General features: G+C 53.1%; 1 protein-coding gene and 1 long non-coding RNA gene across 2 annotated transcripts; one reads left to right on the top strand and one right to left on the bottom strand.

The window, feature by feature from the left end:
• The first annotated feature begins 139 nt into the window (after window positions 1-139).
• Window positions 140-9054, top strand: UPK3A (uroplakin 3A). Its single transcript, XM_006063285.3, has 6 exons — window positions 140-320; window positions 1255-1410; window positions 2201-2480; window positions 4033-4115; window positions 6441-6573; window positions 8514-9054. The coding sequence occupies exons 1-6, from the start codon at window positions 269-271 to the stop codon at window positions 8671-8673; spliced, it is 864 nt and encodes a 287-aa protein (XP_006063347.1). The 5' UTR covers window positions 140-268; the 3' UTR covers window positions 8674-9054.
• A 46-nt stretch (window positions 9055-9100) lies between these two features.
• LOC123333056 lies at window positions 9101-10877 on the bottom strand. Its single transcript, XR_006550228.1, has 2 exons — window positions 10604-10877; window positions 9101-9192 (listed from the first exon to the last, which is right to left on the bottom strand). It is a non-coding gene; the product is annotated as an uncharacterized LOC123333056 (long non-coding RNA).
• Window positions 10878-20033: the final 9156 nt, after the last annotated feature.

Raw genomic sequence — 20033 nt, 5'->3', positions numbered from 1 at the left:
CCATCCTCAGTACAAAGGGGGCGGGGAGGGGGTGCAGGGTTGGGGGAGGTTCAGTGGGGATGGATTTGTGCTCTGAGCACCTCGGGTCCAGGGGAAGCCCGGCCCGGGTTTATGCAAATATCCTGCGAGGAGGCTGAGGATTGGCTGGCTTGGGTGGGGGCGGGGCGTGCCCTTGGCTCAGGGCCGACAGGTGCGCGCGGTGGGACAGGCGCGGTCCAAGCTCGCCCCCTGGACCACCGTCCCGTCCTGTCGCAGCTTCTCCCAGGCGATGCCTCCGCTCTGGGTAGTGCTGGCCCTGGGCTGTCTGCGACTTGGCTCCGGTAAGCGGAGAGTGAGAAGAGGATGGGGGGCGGGTCAGTGCCCACCGTGGACGGGGCGTGTCCTGGGTCCCCCGATTCTCCTGAAGGGTCCTGAAAGGCACCTGGATGGGAACTTGACTTATTCACCCCAGGGATAGGCGTGGGCGTCCTGCTCTGCGCCAGGCTCTGGGGACCCAGATAGGACTACTAATAGCTAACATTGATCAATAAGCTTTCTCTGATGGGAATTCAAGGGCTCTGTGCTGGCTGTTAGAAGACACAGGAGCTGCTGGAGAGCAAGGGAGGGTCTGGACTAGATTCATGGTGATGCTTTGACTGGGGAGGGGAGGCACATTTTTAGGTGAAGGAGCAGCACGAGAGGAGGGGGGCGTCAGGGTCTACCCTGGGAGCTTCCTGCCCATTGTCCATCCGTGTGGCTGGAGCGTGAGGTCAAGGGATAAGCATACAGGTTAGTCTGGGGACCCATGAAGCAAGGTCCAGAGCTTCAGGGCCTCACTGCCCCTCCAGAGAGGCTGGATCCTGTTGGAGAGCAGTGGGGAGCCCCCAGGGGGCCCAGCGGTAAGGGGTTGCAGTCAGCTTTGCAGGTCAGAGAGCAGAGGGTTGGGGAGGGCTGGTTACCAGGGTCCAGGTGAAGAGGGTGGACTCAAACCGGGGAGATGCATGGGAGGGGCCTGTTGGGGGTATCGAGAGGGCAGCAGTTCAGCCGGATTGCCCAGTTTCTGCTCAGGATGGCTGGGTGGGGGGAGGGGAACAGGGGCTCTCCCCACATCGGAGACAAGCTCCTGAGATGGCCTGTGGGGAGAGGGAAAGGCAGTGCCTGGCACCAGCGGGCGCTCACTGGCCGCAGGCATGCGCGTGTGAGCGTGCAGATGGTTGCCCGTGGGTGTGGGCAGTTCTGCTGGGGGTCAGCTCCCATCCTCGCTGCCTCCTCCAGGTGTGAACCTCCAGCCCCAACTGGCTAGTGTGACCTTTGCCACCAACAACCCCACCCTCACCACGGTGGCCTTGGAAAAGCCCCTCTGCATGTTTGACAGCTCAGCGGCCCTCCACGGCTCCTACGAGGTCTACCTCTATGTGCTGGTCGACTCGGGTAAGGGTCCTGCTGCCCTCGGGCTTCTCTGAAGGTGGCTTTGACCTGTCTGTGGGCAGGAGGGGAGGAGACAAGGCAAGGGGTGCTCCATCCATGCAATCAAACCACCCCAGGCACCTCACTAACACGCTCTGGTATCTGCTCTGTGCCAGCCCTGGGCTGGAGACATCTGCCCTGGAGGGACATCGAGTCTAGAGAGGGAGATAACAGCATCGATCACGGAGCACTTACATCCTGCCTGGGGCTTCCCAGACCTTAGAGCCGATCGTCACAACCTGCCTGCAAGGTGTCTGTTAGGATGTCCATCACGGGGCAAATAATTGGGGCCCAGAGAGGCGAGTGACTCGTGAGAGCTCCTGAGCTGGAGAGCAAATCAGAGTCTCTGGTCCTCAAGCTCAAGTCCTTCCCACGGCTTTTCAAGGTGGTTTGAGATCGGTGTTTGGGAGATGTGCTGGCTCTGGGTCAGCCCTACCTGTTCACTGGCAGCGATCCTGGGGTCCAGGAGGAGGAACCCGATGACTGCCTCTTAGCTTTCAGCCATTTATAGCAGTTCATGTAGGGCCCTGATTTTATTGACTGCCTACCCATGCCCAATCCCAGTCTGTGGGCACTGTGGGGTGTTTTCCTCCCATCTCACAAAGAGTCTAGAGAGATACAGTGAGTGGTCCAAGATCACCCAGCAAGTAAGGAAGAGATCCCAAGACCTGGCTCGGCACTGGTGCAGAGAGGATGCTTAGGGACATTTGTTGAATGACTGAGTGAGTGACTCAGCCCGGCACTGCCTCCACAGCCAGCTTCAGGAACGCCTCTGTGCAGGACAGCACCAAGACCCCTCTCAGCTCGACGTTCCAGCAGACCCAGGGGGGGAGGACAGGGCCCTACAAGGCCGCGGCCTTTGACCTGACCCCATGCAGTGACTCGCCCAGCTTGGATGCTGTCTGGGATGTGTCCCGGGCCTCGGAGATCCTGAACGCCTACCTGATCAGGGTGGGCACCAACGGGACCTGCCTGTTGGACCCCAACTTCCAGGGCCTCTGCAACCCACCCCTGTCCGCAGCCACGGAATACAGGTGAGCGTGCAGCTGCTGGAAGACGGCAGGTGAGCCCCAGCCCCGACTTGGTGTGGGGGAAGAGGGCGCCTAGAGCTGGGTGAAGCGTCAGAGGCCACATTCTTTCAGAGCCTACCACATGCCAGGACCGTCCTGGGTACCACGAAGGATTCCTGGCTCCCTGGGCAGGTGACCATGCACAGGGCCCTGTGTTCAGAGGGACTCCCTCTTGGCTTAACACTACCATCACCATCTTGAAATCCTTAATGTTTAAACCAGGCGCCACATTTTCCCTTTGCACCGGGCCCCACAAAGTACACACCTGATCCTGGCCCATCACTGTGTAGCAGTTTGATTGACAGGGAAGGAACTGGTCCAGAAGCCAAAGGGAGTCACTTTGAGAAAAGCTGGGGCTCGGTGTGGAGGCTTCTCCCTGCTCCCCGCAGTGTACCCTATTGTGGCCCACCCCAGAACTGAGGGTCCCCGATTCATTTTCACACCTATGTCCTGAGCATCTTCTCGGGCCCGAGTTGGGGGCTCAGCCGCGACCTAGGCCCGGGGGGCTTACCCAGTGCCAAGCCTTGACTACACCCACTCCAGTTCCCATGGAGACACCTGGACGGGGGGGTCTCTGTACCCTCTGGGCCACATCTGGACCCAGGCCGTCACTCACCTCCATCCTCTCACACAGCCCTCTCTTCCCCTTGCCTCGGCCAGCAGGCAGGACTTGAGTCCTGGATGTCCTCGCCCCCGCCCTTGACTCTCACCTCTGACCTTGTTCTTCAAGGTCAGAAACTAGAAAGGTCAGAAAACCTCTCCCCCTAGTTGAGCCCACCCTACCTAGGGGACTCATCCCAGCCTCTGGAATTCCCATCTTCAAACCTGTCGAAGCAGGGGAATTAAGCAAAATCCTGGATGGTATGAAGATTTTAAGGGTCTTCTTTTTTTTTTTTTAAGTGTCAAACTAGAGGCTGTTGATTTCTTTGATCTCAGAACATTCATCCTTTTTAACTGAAGGTGAAGAAGGCCTAAGGCTGTGGGTATTCCGTACTGGTCACCTGATCTTCCTTTATGATTTGCAACACTTGATTGGGATTTTCTGCCTATAAAGTTAGCCCTTATCAGAGGGCAGCGGGGTTGCAAACAGATATTATTCCCTTGGTTTTTTTTTTTGGTTTTTTTTTAAGTCACTTTTGTGAGACCAAGGACCAGGCTAGGAAGAGAGGAAGGCAGAAATCCAAGGAGGACAAACGGGTCAATACTGGCAAATCAGCTATGAGTGTGATACACGTGACAAAGAAACAGAGGGGCTCCCAGAGGGAGCGCAGGCTCTGAGGGCTGCGTGGAGGAGGCGTCTGAGCTGGGGAGGCAGCCCAGGGGGAAGGTGATGCCGATGCAAAGTCCAGCAGCAGCCTGCTGCCAGAACACCCCCCGCCACCCCACCCACTGTGGCCACCTAGATGTTCATCTCCCACAAGTCCCGGTTCTGCCCCAAGTCCCCCAACCCCGCCCCCTCCCCATGGCCAAGGCTCACAGGATGGATAGAAGTCATCCCCGCTCCATTTCTTTCCAGGTTCAAGTACGTCCTGGTCAATATGTCCTCGGGCTTGGTGCAGGACCAGACCCTGTGGTCGGACCCCATCCGCACCGACCGGCGTAAGTGGTGGGCCCCGGGTGGGCCGGAGGTGGTCCTCAAGGGAACCTGGGCAAGCAGACTCAAGCCGTCACTCAGAAAATTCTCCCCAGACACGGGCAGGTCACTGGATTAATAATTTTCCCCATCCTCACCCGCTCCCTCCCTCCCTTCCTCGAGGGCCAGGTCATGTGACACGGGAAGGTGGAGGACTCATGGGTGTTTGGCCCAGCTGGCGCGGGTGTTACGGGCTTCCTTGGTGGCTCAGGGGTAAAGAATCTGCCTGCCAATGCAGGAGACGTGGGTTCGATCCCTGGGTCAGGAAGATCCCCTGGAGGAGGAAATGGCAACCCACTCCAGTATTCTTGCCTGGAGAGTTCCATGGACAGAGAAGCCTGGTGGGCTACAGTCCAAGGGGTTTCCAAGAGTCAGATAGGACTGATCGACTAAGCATGCACTGGCCAGCTGGACAGGCTTAACTGGAGACAGAATCAGCCAGCATCTTCAGCCCTGATGATACATCTGCCTCCAAAGGGCAGGGAGGTTATTGTGCATTTAGACCCTAACCCGCCCCCTTGTTGAACCCTGCCAACGACAACATCATTATCATGTAAGATGGTTCCAGAGGCATCTCAGCCACAGGGGCAGGAACCCTGGAGGCAACAGGGTGCCATTCTCCTGGAAAGCCCTGTGGGTGGTTTTTCTAAAGTGGGCATCTTGCAGGCCCAAGCATCTGCCCATGGTCCTGCCCGTCTGTCCTCAAGCCTCCAGCTGTGTTCTCAACACAGATCTGAAGTTTATAAATTCAGAATCTTATCTGTTGAAGCTTAGGGGCAACAGAAGCGATTTCCCAGTGTAATTTTGAAGACCCGTGACCCTAATTTTAGATCTCCCAAGACTTCCCCAGCAGTCCAGTGGTTAGGACTCTGCACTTTCACTGCTGGGAGCCCAGAATCAATCCCTTTTCAGGGAACTAAGATCCCACAGGCTGCGTGGCACAACCAAAAAAAACAAAGAACCCCCTTGCCACTCACAGTGATCTTGTGGGTCAATTAGGGCTCGGCAAGGTCGCCTGAGGTCACAGGGCCAGTGAGGGTGCAGACGGGCAGGCCCGGGTGCGACTGGGTGGTTCCTTCCCATCCTCCGGTGGCACGGCCACGCTCTGTGGTCCCACTGGATCAACACTGCTCTGGAACCAAGAGTCCCAAGTTCAATCCCAGCCACTGAGCCTCACTGCTGTGTGAGCCCTTCAGGATCTCAGATTTCCCATCTGAGAAATGGGAAGGACTATCCTTGCCCCGCTTCCCCAGCAGGGCTCCTTTGGGCAGTCCAAATGAAAGCCCCAGGCCCTGCTCTCTAAGGCCAGGGCCTGGAGATCAGTCCATGTGGAGAGCGTGCCCTTGGGGACCAGAGAGACCTTCGGCTTGAGGCTGGAGGCCGAGTCCCGTTGAACAGGCATGCAATCTCCCTAAGCTGCAGTAAGCGATCTGCAAAACAGGGTCTCATGGGATCTACCTGGGACACTGGACGGGAAGTGGCCAGCTCACAGGAGGACCTATAATGATTTGTCCACTTAGTTCCAATGGGTGACACTGGTCAGAGCAGAGGGAGGCCACAGTCCCCTGGCTTCATTAGATTAGGGACCTCCCAGTTCAGTTCAGTTCAGTTGCTCAGTCATGTCCGACTCTTTGTGACCCCATGGACTGCAGCACACTAGGCTTCCCTGTCCTTCACTATCTCCCAGAGTTTACTCAAACTCATGTCCATTGAGTCGGTGATACCATCCAACCATCTCATCCTCTGTTGTCCCCTTCTCCTCCTGCCCTCAATCTTTCCCAGCATCAGGGTCTTTTCCAATGAGTCAGTTCTTTGCATCAGGTAGCCAAAGTACTGGAGCTTCAGCTTTGGCATCAGTCCTTCTAATGAATATTCAGGGCTGATCTCCCTTAAGATGGACTGGTTGGATCTCCTTGCAGTCCAAAGGACTCTCAACAGTCTTCACCAACACCACAGTTCAAAAGAATCAATTCTTCAGCAATCAGCTTTCTTTGCTCCACCTGTATTTTGTTTATAATCTGTATCTCGTCTTCACTGGAAGACCTGAGACCGTTTATCATTTAAAATCATACAAAAAGACAGTGATAAGAGGGCAAGAGTAGACACACGCAAGACAAAGCTGGGGACTGGAATACGGAGGCAAATATAATTCCGCCTCAGACCCAGGGGAAGGCACTGGCCTGGCCTCGCTTCATCCCTGAGATTTTTGGCTGCCAAGGCAGGCACCCCCCTATCCCTGAGAGGAGGCTGGGTGATGCAGTGTCCAGGGAGTGACCGCCTGCCTCCCGCAGTCACCCCGTACTCGGCGATAGACACGTGGCCGGGCCGGCGGAGCGGGGGTATGATCGTCATCACGTCCATCCTGGGCTCCCTGCCCTTCTTCTTGCTCGTCGGCTTTGCTGGAGCCATTGTCCTCAGCCTTGTGTGAGTATCTGCCAGCTGGGGGGTGGGGGGTGCAGTGCTTGGGGACACACCCCACGGGAGGCTCTTCCGAGGTGGGGAGAGCCTGGGAGTAAAGCTGCCTTCTGCCCTGGGTGGGGTGGGGGGGTCCAGTGAGACGGGAGCAGGGTCCCGGGGAGGCCCAGGTCAAGTCTTCAGCTGGCTAAGAGGGGCTCAGCACCGAGGCCCTGTGGGTAGACCCCAGCTCTGACACAGCGGTGCGCCTTGGACAAGGATCGGGCTGGCCGAAAAGTTCGTTTGGGCTTTTCGTATCATCTTATGGAAAAACCCAAACAAACTTTTTGGCCAACCCGATATCTTATCCTTCTATGCCTCAGTGTCCTCTTCTGGAAAAGGGAGATCCTGATCCATATTGTCTGCCCTGTGGAGTTGTGAGGGATAAGAGAAATAGTCCCTCTACTATATGGCCTATTGAGCACTCAGGCGGTTGTCGTTCAGTCGCTCAGTCATGTGTGACTCTTTGCGACCCCGTGGACTGCAGCACGCCGGGCTTCCCTGTCCTTCACCATCTCCCGGAGTTTGCTCAAATTCATGTCCATTGAGATGATGATGCCATCCAACCATCTCATCCCCTGTGGCCCCCTTCTCCTCCTGCCCTCAATCTTTCCCAGCATCAGGGTCTTTCCCAGTGTCAGGGTGGAATCCAGGTACTAAACAGGTCTTAACTTCTGTTATCAGGATGGGGACACTGAGGTCTGTGGTGGGAACAGAGGCCCAAGGTCACAGAACCCATTAAAACGGAGCTGGCCCCGAGCTCCCAAGTCACCTGAGTCCACTGACAACTCTGATGTGCGTCTATTTAGATTAGGACTGGAGGGGTCCCCTGGGGTGTCTGGAGCAGCTAACAGAGCTGCCTGATGGGAAGACAGGCATGCAGTCACAGGATAGAGCAGGGAGTGAGTCAAGGCACCCATGGGTACGGGTGCTGTGGGAATCCAGAGGAGAGCAGCGCAGATCCTCCCTGGAGTATCAAGGTGGGCTTCCTGGAGGAAGGGACAGCAGGAGTAAATTCTTATCAGGACTGGGATGAATTGAAAATTCATGTGTGGTGCACATCTCAGCAAGAGAGGCAGGAGACCCAGGCAGCTTTTAAGAAGGAGAGGGGGGATGCTTGTCCCAGTGTGAGTGGAGAGGGTGGATGGAAAAGCTTCTTGGAGTGGGTGAAATTAAGTGGAAAAGTAGAAATTATCCAGGCAGATTTAAAGACGTGGGGTGGGTGAAGGATGGAGTAGGGAGACGGCAGTGACCTTGGAAATCAGATTGCTCTCTGACATTTAGGTTAATAAAAACAAATAGTAGATGAGATTAGCCACCAAAGGATTGGTCTGTCTGGCCAGATCTGGGAGCAGGTGGGATGTGGTCACGTCCCTCCCTCCCTTTGGGTAGCATCCTAACCATGGTCCTGTTATCTGACTTCCGTCTGGTTCTTCCATTGGTCTCTCCTACCTCCCGCATCCCAGTTCCAGCTGCCCACAGGTCCCCATTCTTGCCCCAGACACACCCCAGTCCTTCCTATCAAAGGCCTGCAATGTCTTTCTGTGCCTCCACTCTCTTCAAGGCCAGACTAACTGCCCCCTCCTCCAGGAAGCCCTCCAGTGGCTTCCCTCCCTGGACTTGTCCAGTCATTGTGTGCTGTGGCCTGTCTCCCGTAGAATCTTAGCTCTTTGGGGACATTTGTCCAGCTCAGTAAGACTTGTAAATTGTCCACCCAGTTCCAAAAGAGTTACACTTTCCTTAATGCAGGGCCTGGCACACAGGAAACAGTCCAGAAAGACTGGGCTTTGGAAAGAAGGCCTAAGGTGACCTCTGTGAAAGCCATGTCTGAGCAGAAAGGTCCCTGCCCAGCTGAGGGGAGCGGTTAGCTCTGCGCCCCTAACCCCAGCTCTGTTCATCTCCTCTGTCAGGGACAGGGGCGATGCTGACGGGGCAACAAGCCACGACTCCCAGATCACGCAGGAGGCTGTCCCCAAGTCCCTGGGGACCTCGGAGCCCTCATACACGTCTGTGAACCGGGGGCCGTCCCTGGACAGGGCCGAGGTGTACACCAGCAAGCTCCAGGACTGAGTTGGGTGCCTCTTCTGGGCAGCCACAGTCCCTCCAAGGGCCTTGCCCGGGGGTCTGCAGAGAACAGTGTTCACATCCAGACCCCACCCAAGGCGACAAACACAGGCCTGTGGATCCAACTACAGGAAAGCGCTTAATAAAACCTTCCCGAGATTTTGAGTTCAATAAAGATGTACAGAATGACTGAGTGAGATGCTGAATGAATGAATGAGTCGCTGTCATTTTGGGGGGTTGCATCGTTTCTCCAGGGGGTGGGGGCAGGGCTTTCAGTCAAGGCAAGGGTGCAGAGGGTAAGGAGATCAGGGCTGGTGGCACACCTCCTCTGGAAGATGGGAAATCAGCGCCCCCATGGGTGGGCTCACAGGAGCTTTAGGGGCCGGCCTATGACAGGTTCAAGTACCTGCTGGTCAATATGTCCTCGGGCTTGGTACAGGACCAGACCCTTTGGTCAGACCCCATCCGCACCGACCGGCGTAAGTGGTGGGCCCCGGGTGGGCCGGGGGTGGACCTCAAGGGAACCTGGGCAAGCAGACTCAAGCCGTCACTCAGAAAATTCTCCCCAGACACGGGCAGGTCACTGGATTAATAATTTTCCCCATCCTCGTCTGCTCCCTCCCTCCCTTCCTCGAGGGCCAGGTCATATGACACGGGAAGGTGGAGGACTCCCGGGTGTCTGGCCCAGCTGGTGCGGGTGTTACGGGCTTCCCTGGTGGCTCAGGGGTAAAGAATCTGCCTGCCAATGCAGGAGACGTGGGTTCGATCCCTGGGTCAGGAAGATCCCCTGCCTGGCAGGCTGCAGTCCAAGGGGTCTCAAAGAGTCAGACAGGACTGAGCGACCAAGCACGCACGCACACCAGACGGGGCACACGTGTGGTTATTAGATGCTGTTTGGGGTTTGCTGGCTCTGAGGTCCTGGAAGCCAGTCTGGGCCCAGGGTGCACCTCTGTGGGCAACTCATCCTATCATCATGTTCCCCTCTGCCCCTGGTCAGCTCTCTGTCTCTGGAGCTCAGCTTCCTCATCTGCAAATGGGCTGATGTAGACAGTTAACTTAAGGGCCATGCACACCTGCGTCCCTTCACAGCTTCCTCTGAGGACCGCGCCAGAGGTGACATGGGGGAGGAGCACCAAGTCCTCCTGGGGGGCCGGACGGGCTCTCCCAGTCTCGGGTCTCTGCTCAGATGACTCAATGCTATCTTCTGAGCCAGGTAGCAAGACTGATTCCCTTTCTGGGGTGTGCCCCACTTTCCATCACTGAAAGAAGAGGTTGGTCAGGGGACTTCCCTGGCAGCCCAGTGGTTAAGACTTCCTGCTTCCAATGCAGCAGGCAGGGGTTTGATGCCTAGGCGAGGAACTAAGATCCCACATGCCACGGGGTGGCCAAAAAAGAGAAGAAGAGTTTTGTCATAGCAGGTTTGGTTAAAGCAGGAAGCTACCTGACACCGTGAGAAAGCGCCCCTGTGGCTGACGGGGTGCTCTCAGGACCCCGAACTGACCTCCAGGGCCACGGATGCTAGACGTGTCCAAAGGCACTGGAGGGGTCCATAGCTGACAAGGCAGGAGGCCCCCGTGGAAAAGGGGTAAACCATCTTTGGAGAGTTGGGGACTGGGGCGGTGAGCTTGGGTTCAAGGGCAGAGGTCAAGCATTTGCCAGCTTCTGCTGCTGCTGTTGCTGTTAAGTCGCTTCAGTCGTGTCCGACTCTGTGCGACCCCATAGACGTCAGCCCACCAGGCCCCTCCGTCCATGGGGTTTTCCAGGCAAGAGTAGTAGAATGGGTTGCCATTGCCTTCTCCGTGCCGGTTTCTAGCCAGTTCTAATTAATCAGCAGAACAATCCAAGCTGGGGGGCGGGGGTGGGCAGGAGAGGCTGGGCTTGGCGCCTGGGTTCTGGGCTGGACTCAGACTTCCCAGAAACGTTTAATGATACATACCCACAGAAGTGACTTTTCTGGTTCACGTCTCAGCTTCTGAAGGAGCCCCTCCTCCCATGACTGAGAGGCCAGGGCTTCCGCGCTGAGTTTTCCACGTCTGCACAGATGCGGCTTCCCCTCCCTCCCACCTCAGGCGTGGTTCATCAGTTAGCCGACCACTGTAGACAGGCTGTGTGACCAAGGGCACGGACATACCCTCTCTGCGCTTCTCTGATTGCCTCTGTGCATAGAGATCCAGGCTGCTTCAGAAGGTTGCTCCAAAATAGGTGATTTTTTCCTGAAATATAATCAATCCCAAGGGAATGTCATTCAATTAAATCCACCCAAACCCTGAGCCCCAAGCTTGGGAAAGCTTGGAGTCACCCATCTGGTCAGAATAGAAATGCACAGAGGAGTTGTCAGAGGGGAGACCGTGGACAGAGCATGGTCTGACCTTGTACACACAGGTCAGGCTATGCTGTAAAAACCACAGATGGGATGCCCCTCCCTACCCAATCAGGGCAGGCATAGCCAGGAGGGCTTCTTGGAGGAGGCAGTGCTTTTCTCAATTTCCTACTGTCTCTAACCCAGAGCTCCCGAGGCCAGAGGTCATGTTCCATGCCCTGTCCCTGATAGACAGGTGCTCATTAAAGAGTAAAAAATTCCTGGAATGCCATATATATTTCTTGTTTCTCCATTTTTAACTGAATAATTCTAAATTTGGCAAGCAGTGGAGCATGTAGTCTGCTTAACAAGAGAGAAGGGGCTAAGCTGCTCTTTGACGAGGCTCAGTCCGGTCCCCTGCATGTTTCTTGGGAGTGCTTCTTTCGGTCTCCTTCCAGCCCCTCCCCAGAGCCCGTGAAACCACCACCACGATCGAGATGACGGACACACCCCCGAAAGTCTCCTCCTGCTTCTTTGTACAGCCTCTCTCCTGTCCCTCCTTGTCACTCCCCCACCAACTGATTTTGCTTCTGATGCTAAAGATTCTATAGCACATTCTAGAATTTCATATAAATGGAACCACATAGAAAGGTCTCTTTTTGTCTGGCTTCGTTCCCCTCAGAATAATTATTTCGAAGGACTTCTCTGGTGGTCCCATGGCTGAGACTCCACGCTACCTATGCAGGAGACCTGGGTTCGATCCCTGGTCACGGAACTGGATCCCACGTGCCGAGACTAAGAGTTAGCATGACGAAGCTGGAAGGCCTCACGTGCCACAGCCAAGAAATGGAGGGGCCAAAATAGTAAATAAATACCCCAAACGTTATTTTGAGATGCATCATATGGCAGCTTGTACTGGCATTTGGTTCCTATTAACTGCTGGAGGATTCCACCGTGTGAATATTCTACAACTTGAGGATCCGTCCTTCACCTCGTTGAGGAGCCATTTGGTTGTTCCCGTTTTGGGACTGTTATGACTAAAGCTGTGATGAAGACTCGTGTACAAGTTCCTGCGTGGACACATGTTTCACTTCTCCTGGGTAAATCCCTAGGGGCAGAACCATGAAAAACATTTTTACTTTGAAACCATTAGAGATTCACAGGAAGTTGCCCCAAAGCCACAGAAATACAGGGAATACCTGTGGACCCTTCTCCCACTTCTCCCCAGTGTGAACATCTTGCATAACAATAGCATCGTTATATCAAAACCAGGAAGTTAATATTGGGAAAATCCACAGAGTGTATTCATAGTCGCCCCGTTTCACAAGCACGTACGTGTCTGTGCGTGTGCTCTGGGCCACGTCATCCCCTGTGCAGATTTGTGTCACTCCTACCACGAGCAGCACACAGCACTGTTAGTACTGTAAATCAGAAAGAAAGGGAAGTCGCTCAGTCGTGTCCGACTCTTTGCGACCCGTTGGATTGTATAGTCCATGGAATTTTCCAGGCCAGAATCCTGGAGTGGGGAGCCTTTCCCTTCTCTAGAAGTTCTTCCCAACCCAGGGGTCAAACCCAGGTCTCCTGCATTGCAGGCAGATTCTTTACCAACTGAGCTATGAGGGAAGCCCCTATTAGGGGAAAAAAAAAAGATACAGAACTTCCCTGGTGGTCCAGAGGTTAAGAATCCACCTGTCAATGCAGGGTTCAATCCCTGGTCTAGGAAGATCCCACCTGCCTCTGGGCAACTAAGCTCAGGGACCTCGACTGCAGAGCCCTCGCATCCGGGAGCTCATGCTCTGCAACTTGAGAAGCCAGCGCAGTGCGAAGCCTGAGCACCGCAATTGGAGAGCAGCCCCTGCTCGCCACCAAGGCAGAAAGCCCGCATGCAGCAACGAAGACCCAGCACAGCCGAAAAGTAAATGCATAAAGTGAACAAAACGTTTAAAAAAGAAAAGAAAGAAGATACAGAACTCCTCCATCACCTCAAGGCTTCCTCCTGCTGCCCCATACATGACCTTCCCCCAAACCTCTGGTAATCACTGATCTATTCTCTCCAACTCCACAAGTGTGTCTTTTAAAAAATACTGTATAAGTGGAATCATAGTGCATATACCCTTTTGGAAAAAAATTTTTTTCTTTTTTGCAGCAGCATAATTCCCTTGAGGTCTGTCCAGGCTGTTGCAGGTATAAACAGCCTATTCCTTTTTATTGCTGAATGCTGTCCCGTGATGTAAACAGGTCATGGTTTGTGCATCTGTTCTCCCACTTGAAGCAGTTTGTTTGTTTCCAGGTTTTAGCTGTTGTGAATACAGTTGCTCTGAACATTTATGTCAGGTTCTTACCTGAACATAATTTTAATTTTTCTGGGATGAAGACCTAAGTGCTGTTGCTGGATTGCATGGGAAGTGCATGTCTACTTTGAAAAGAAAATTATCTTCCAGAGAAGCCAGAAACCATTTTACAATCCCACCAGCACAGTACGGGTGACCAGTTTCTGCACATCCTCACCAGCACTTGGTGTTAATTTTTTTTTTTTTTAATTTTAGCTACTCTGATAGGTGTGCAGTGGCTGAACACCTTCACATTCCCATGCCCTGGTGTGAGAGCTCCTTGGCAGCACTTGGTATGGTCAGGCTTTTAAATGTTGGCTATTCTGCGCAAACAGCTCATGGAGCTCAATATCAAAAAAACAGACAGCCCAATTAAAAATTGGGCAGAGGCTCTAAATCAACATCGCTCCAAAGAAGAAACACAGACGGCCAAGAGGCCAAAGAAAAGATGCTCAACGTTGTTAATTATTGAAAGTGAAAGTGCTAGCTGCTTTTTGCAACCCCATGAACTGCAGCCCGCCAGGATCCTCCGTCCAGGGAATTCTCCAGGCAAGAATACTGGAATGGGCAGCCATTCCCTTCTCTAGGGGATCTTCCTGACTCAGGGGTTGAACCCGGGTCTCCTGCATTGCAGGCAGATTCTTTACTGTCTGTAATTATTAGAGAAATGCAAATCAAAACTAGAAAGTGGTATTATCTCATACCAGTCAGAACGGTCATCATCAAAAAATCTATAAACAATAAAAGCTGGAGAAAGTGCGGAGAAAAGGGAACCCTCACGCACTCTTGGTGGGAATGTAAATTGATACAACCACTGTGAAGAGTGTGGAAGTTCCTTAAAAAGTAAAAGCAGGACTATTGTATGAGCCAGCAATCCCACTACTGGGCTTATATCTTGAGAAAATCGTAATTCAAAATGACGCATGCACCCCTATATTTACACTAGCAGTATTTACAATAGACAGGACATGGACACAGCCTACATATCCAACAACAGAGGAATGGAAAAAGAAGCTGCGGTGCATACACACAGTGGAACATTACTCAGCCAGAAAAAGGAATGAAACTGAGTCATTTGTAGACACGTGGGTAAACCTTGAGATTGTCATACCAAGTGAAGTAAGTCAGAAAGAGAATACTGTATATTAATGCATGTATGTGGCATCTAGAAAAATGGTACAGACACAGGGAACAGACATGTGGATCCAGAGGGGGAAGGGGAGGGTGAGACGAAGCTTAGGATTGAAGATACACACTCCCACGTGTGAAATAGACAGCTAGCGGGAAGCCGATGTATGCCACAGGGAACTCAACTAGGTGGTCTGTGATGACCTAGAGGGGTGGGATGGGATAAGGGGGGGAGGTCCAAGAGGGAGGGGATGTGTGCATACACGTGGCCGATTCCCTTGGTTGTACAGCAGAAACTACAGCAACATCGTGAAGCAATTTTACTCCTTCCCAAAGACACTGGCTCTTTCATACTGTTCATGGGGTTCTCAAGGCAACAATACTGAAGTGGTCTGCCATTCCCTTCTCCAGCGGAGCACGTTTTGTCAGAACACTCCACCATGACCCGTCCGTCTTGGGTGCTCCTACGTGGCATGGCTCATAGTTTCATTGAATTAGACAAGGGGAAAGGAGTACGTCAAGGCTGTATATGGTCACCCTGCTTATTTAACCTACATGCAGAGTACATCATGAGAAATGCTGGGCTGGAAGAAGCACAAGCTGGAATCAAGATTGCCAGGAGAAATATCAATCACCTCAGATCTGCAGATGACACCACCCTTATGGCAGAAAGTGAAGAGGAACTAAAGACCCTCCTGGGGAAAGTGAAAGAGGAGAGTGAAAAAGTTGGCCTAAAGCTCAACATTCAGAAAACTAAGATCATGGCATCTGGTCCCATCATTTCATGGCAAATAGATGAGGAAACAGTGGAAACAGTGTCAGACTTTATTTTTGGGGGCTCCAAAATCACTGCAGATGGTGACTGCAGCCATGAAATTAAAAGACGCTTACTCCTTGGAGGGAAAGCTATGACCAACCTAGGTAGCATATTAAAAAGCAGACACATTACTTTGCCAACATAGGTCCATCTAGTCAAGGCTATGGTTTTTCTAGTGGTCATGTATAGATGTGAGAGTTGGACTGTGAAGAAAGTTGAGCAGTGAAGAATTGATGCTTTTGAACTGTGGTGTTGGAGAAGACTCTTGAGAGTCTCTTGGACTGCAGGGAGATCCAACCACTCCATTCTAAAAGAGATCAGTCCTGGGTGTTCTTTGGAAGGACTGATGCTGAAGCTGAAACTCTAATACTTTGGCCACCTCATGCGAAGAGTTGACTCATTGGAAAAGACCCTGATGCTGGGAAGAATTGGGGGCAGGAGGAGAAGGGGACGACAGAGGATGAGATGGCTGGATGGCATCACCAACTCGATGGACGTGAGTTGAGTGAACTTCAGGAGTTGGTGATGGACAGGGAGGCCTGACGTGCTGCAATTCATGGGATTGCAAAGAGTCGGACACGACTGAACTGAGGGGGCAAGGCCCTTGATTGCTGAGTGGGGAGCAGCCTGTTGCAAATTTTCCAGGCCTGTGAGGATGAGGCCTGAGCTGGAGCCGGGGTACGGTGGGGGAGGATGGAACGGCAGAGAAGGGGGACCAGGGAGACTTTTCCAAGGTGTTTCTGCCAAGCTCCCCTCCTCCCTTCTCCTGCCAGCAAAGCCATCCAGCCAGGCACACATACCTCGCCTGTTGCCCAGGGCTGCATCGCAGCACTACCTGCTAGTCTGCTCAGACGCAGGTACAGGACCTGGAGCTTCTACGGGAAGCTAATGTAGGGGGAGGTGTGGGGGGGATTCAAAAGACTTGTGGTTGTTCAGTCGCCAAGTCATGTGCACCTGTTGGCCTCTTTTCCATTAGAACGTCTAAGCAAGCATGTGTCATAAGGCAATGTGTCCCCAGGCTGAGGGTGTGCCCTGCATGTTGCCTGTGCGGGGTGTGGCCCAGAGACACACGACACGCACTGTTTGTTGTTCAGTTGCTAAGACTCTTTGCCACCCATGGGCTGTAGCCCACCAGGCATCCCCGTCCATCACCAACTCCTGGAGTTTACTCAAACTCGTGTGCATTGAGTTGGTGATGTCATCCAACCATCTCATCCTCTGTCGTCCCCTTCTCCTCCTGCCCTCAATCTTTCCCAGCATCAGGGTCTTTCCGATGAGTCAGCTCTTCACATCAGGTGGCCAAAGTATTGGAGTTTCAGCTTCAGCATCAGTCCTTCCAATGAACACTCAGGACTGATCTCCTTTAGGATGGACTGGTTGGATCTCCTTGCAGTCCAAGGGACTCTCAAGAGTCTTCTCCAACATCACAGTTCAAAAGCATCAATTCTTCAGCGCTCAGCTTTCTTCACAGTCCAACTCTCACATCCATACATGGCTACTGGAAAAACCATAGCTTTGACTAGATGGACCTTTGTTGGCAAAGTAATGTCTCTGCTTTTTAATATGCTACCTAGGTTGGTCATAACTTTTCTTCCCAAGGAGTAAGCATCTTTTAATTTCATGGCTGCAGTCACCATCTGCAGTGATTTTGGAGCCCCCCAAAATAAAACTTTTTCTGCTATTTCCTCATCTATTTGCCATGAAGTAGCAATGGATGGACTGGATGCCATGATCTTAGTTTTCTGAATGTTGAGTTTTAAGCCAACTTTTTCACTCTCCTCTTTCACTTTCACCATGAGGGTCTTTAGTTCTTCTTCACTTTCTGCCATAAGGGTGATGTCATCTGCATATCTGAGGTTATTGATATTTCTCCTGGCAATCTCGATTCCAGCTTGTGCGTCATCTAGTCTGGCATTCTGCATGATGCTCTCTGCATATAAGTTAAACAAGCAGGGTGACAATATACAGTCTTGACATACATACTCCTTTTCCTATTTGGAACCAGTCTATTGTTCCATGTCCAGATCTAACTGTTGCTTCCTGACCTGCATACAGATTTCTCAGGAGGCAGGTCAGGTGGTCTGGTGTTCCTGTCTCTTAAAGAATTTTCCACGGTTTGTTGTGATCCATACAGTCAAAGGCTTTGGCCTAGTCAATAAAGCAGAAATAGATGTTTATCTGGAACTCTTTTGCTTTCTCGATGATCCAACGGATGCTGGCAATTTGATTTCTGGTTCCTCTGCCTTTTCTAAAACCAGCTTGAACATCAGGAAGTTCACGGTTCACAGGAGTGTACACACTCACGCCAAAGCATGTGCATTCCAGACACACTGGTGTGTCACCGGGCAGCCCCTGCTGTGTGCCCAGGAGAGCACCTTCAGCACACAGATGAGTGGGGTCTGTGTGGGGGCTCGGGGAGCCGCATCGCGGTTTCACATGCATACGTGTTCACTCCTGTGTTCAGTATGTGCTGAATGAGGAAGGCCGGGGTGCGGAGTCCCGCGCCCTGCAGGGCCCACACCACATGACACTGTCCTCACCCAGCACCATGCCGGCCCCTTGCCTCCCTGTCCGGCCACTGCCTTATCTGCCCTGAGTGTGTGCAGGGCTGCCAGGCAGCAGGGCCTCCGGGTGATTTTCCACAGCTTGAGAGAAGCTGCGTGTCTCCTGGATATGGGGGAGGGGAGGGGAAGGCAAGGTTCCCAAGGTGTCCCTTCTGCTGGCTTTGTCCTTGTAGGGCCTCTTGTGCCTTCTTTGTGACCCCATGGACTGTAGCCGGCCAGGCTCCTCTGTCCATGAGATTCTCCAGGCAAAAATATTGGAACAGGAGTGAGTTGCCATTCCCTTCTCCAGGGCATCTTCCCGACCCAGGGATCATACCTGCATCTCCTACGTCTCCTGCATTGCTGGTGGACTTTACATGCCAAGCCATCGGGAAGCCAGGTAAGGCTTCCTGGCTGAGCTTTTTGGTGGAGGTTGAGACTTCCACCCTGTGCCTTGCCTGGAGCTGAATTGATTATCCCAGCTCCACCACCCTGTCACACCTTGCCCAGGACCCCACTGAACCTTGGGTCTGACCTCTGACACACCCAGCCCACAGGGTCCTGTTTATAAGATCCAAGCTGGGGCCTGGGACCTTAAGGGCAGGAGCTGTGTTTTAAGGGCAGGAGTATAATCATATAGGGAAGGGGGTCCCTGAAGAAAGAACCAGGTGTGGCTTTCTTGACAGAAGAGAAGCCATTTTTGGCTTAAACCTTTTGGGGATCTAAGCCTGGCCCTTGAACAAATCTCAGTAATCAAGGATCTTAAGACAAGTGAGGGAACAAGGGAAAAGCTATCAAGAAACAACAGTCGATGATAGAACGGAGTCCCAGCTCCTCCTCGGCTTCCCTTGTGGCTCAGATGGTAAAGAATCGGCCTGAAATTCGGGAGATCTGGGTTCGATCCCTGGGTTGGGAAGATCCCCTGGAGAAGGGAATGACTACCTTCTTCAGTATTCTTGCCTGGAGAATTCCATGATGAGGAATGGTGGGCTACAGCCCATGGGGTCGCAACGAGTTGTACATGACTAAGCAACTGAACTGAACTGAACTCAAGCCCATAATGTAATACCATCTTTGCCATCTGCAGGAACTAAGGACCCCGCCCAGGGGGAGGATGGAAAGATGATGTTGACTTTCCTGACCTCAATCAACCAAGGCTCCGACTCTGTTGACCTTTGCCCCCATTCAGTGCGGAATTCTCTACTCAAGCCCCTTCTTGAAGATGCCTGTCCCCTTAGCTTAATACTTCACCAATTTTGCTGTTCGGGGAGACACTGCTTTGGAAAGACCCCTGATGGTTTTCCTTACTTGCTGCAAGTGAGAATAAATCCTTCCTTCTCCCACTGTTTGGCTTGGCTGTCTTTTGGCTTGACACCCCCCAAGAGGTGAGCCCAGTTTTCAGGTAACACGGGCGCTTAGGAACCGAAACACACGGCATCCCGACTCCTCGTCCAGGGCAGGAGAGACTGAACGCAGTGACGGTTAAGTGTTCTCCATCCGGAACAATAACATCGGTGACTTCCTCACCTTCTTCCTAGGCCTAAAGGAACACAGGAAAGATCTCGGGTAAGTGCTGGCGTCCACAGGAATCCCACGTCTCCCCCTCTTTCCGTGGCTTGAGTCAGCGGCCCTCACAGTGCTCTGGGGCCCCCCAGAGAGTTCACAGGCTGCTGAAACTCACAAGCAGAACTTCCTCCACAAATTGGAGGCTTCCTGTGGGGGTGGAGACAGGGTGGGGTGTGTTAGCCAAGTTTAAAATCAGCTAGGGGGCGAGGTGGGGGGGAGCAAAGAAAAAGTGCTAAGGAGAGAGGAAATAGCCATTAACTCTGGCTGCCCTGGGCGGGGTAGGGAGTGTGGATTCAGGAAACATGGGAAGGCTGGCAAGAGCAAGTGGCTTTGGATCCGGTTGTCTTGCTCAGGGGAGGGAAAGGCTTCCGGGGCAGACAAGGGAGGAGAGGAATATCAACTGGAGACACGAAATCAGCTGGGCATGTCCCAGAGACTCACAGACCCGAACCCTAGTCGGTCCCATTCCCGGTCTCCGGGTGAGTCTATTTCTTGATAAGAACACGGGTGGACACTCACTCATTCACGACATCTGGGCAGCAGTTGTGTGCCCAGAGCTGTCCTAGCTTCTGGTTTCCAAGGTGCAGGATGGTGGAGGGTGGGCTCCCAGGGGTGGACACCGGGAACAAGGCCCCGGCTCCCCCGGGAGGGCTGGGGAGACACAAATAACCACTGAATGTAGT

Source organism: Bubalus bubalis, chromosome 4 (genome assembly GCF_019923935.1).
Source record: "Bubalus bubalis isolate 160015118507 breed Murrah chromosome 4, NDDB_SH_1, whole genome shotgun sequence".
Lineage (NCBI taxonomy): Eukaryota > Metazoa > Chordata > Mammalia > Artiodactyla > Bovidae > Bubalus > Bubalus bubalis.
This window is presented reverse-complemented; position numbering and strand designations above follow the sequence as displayed.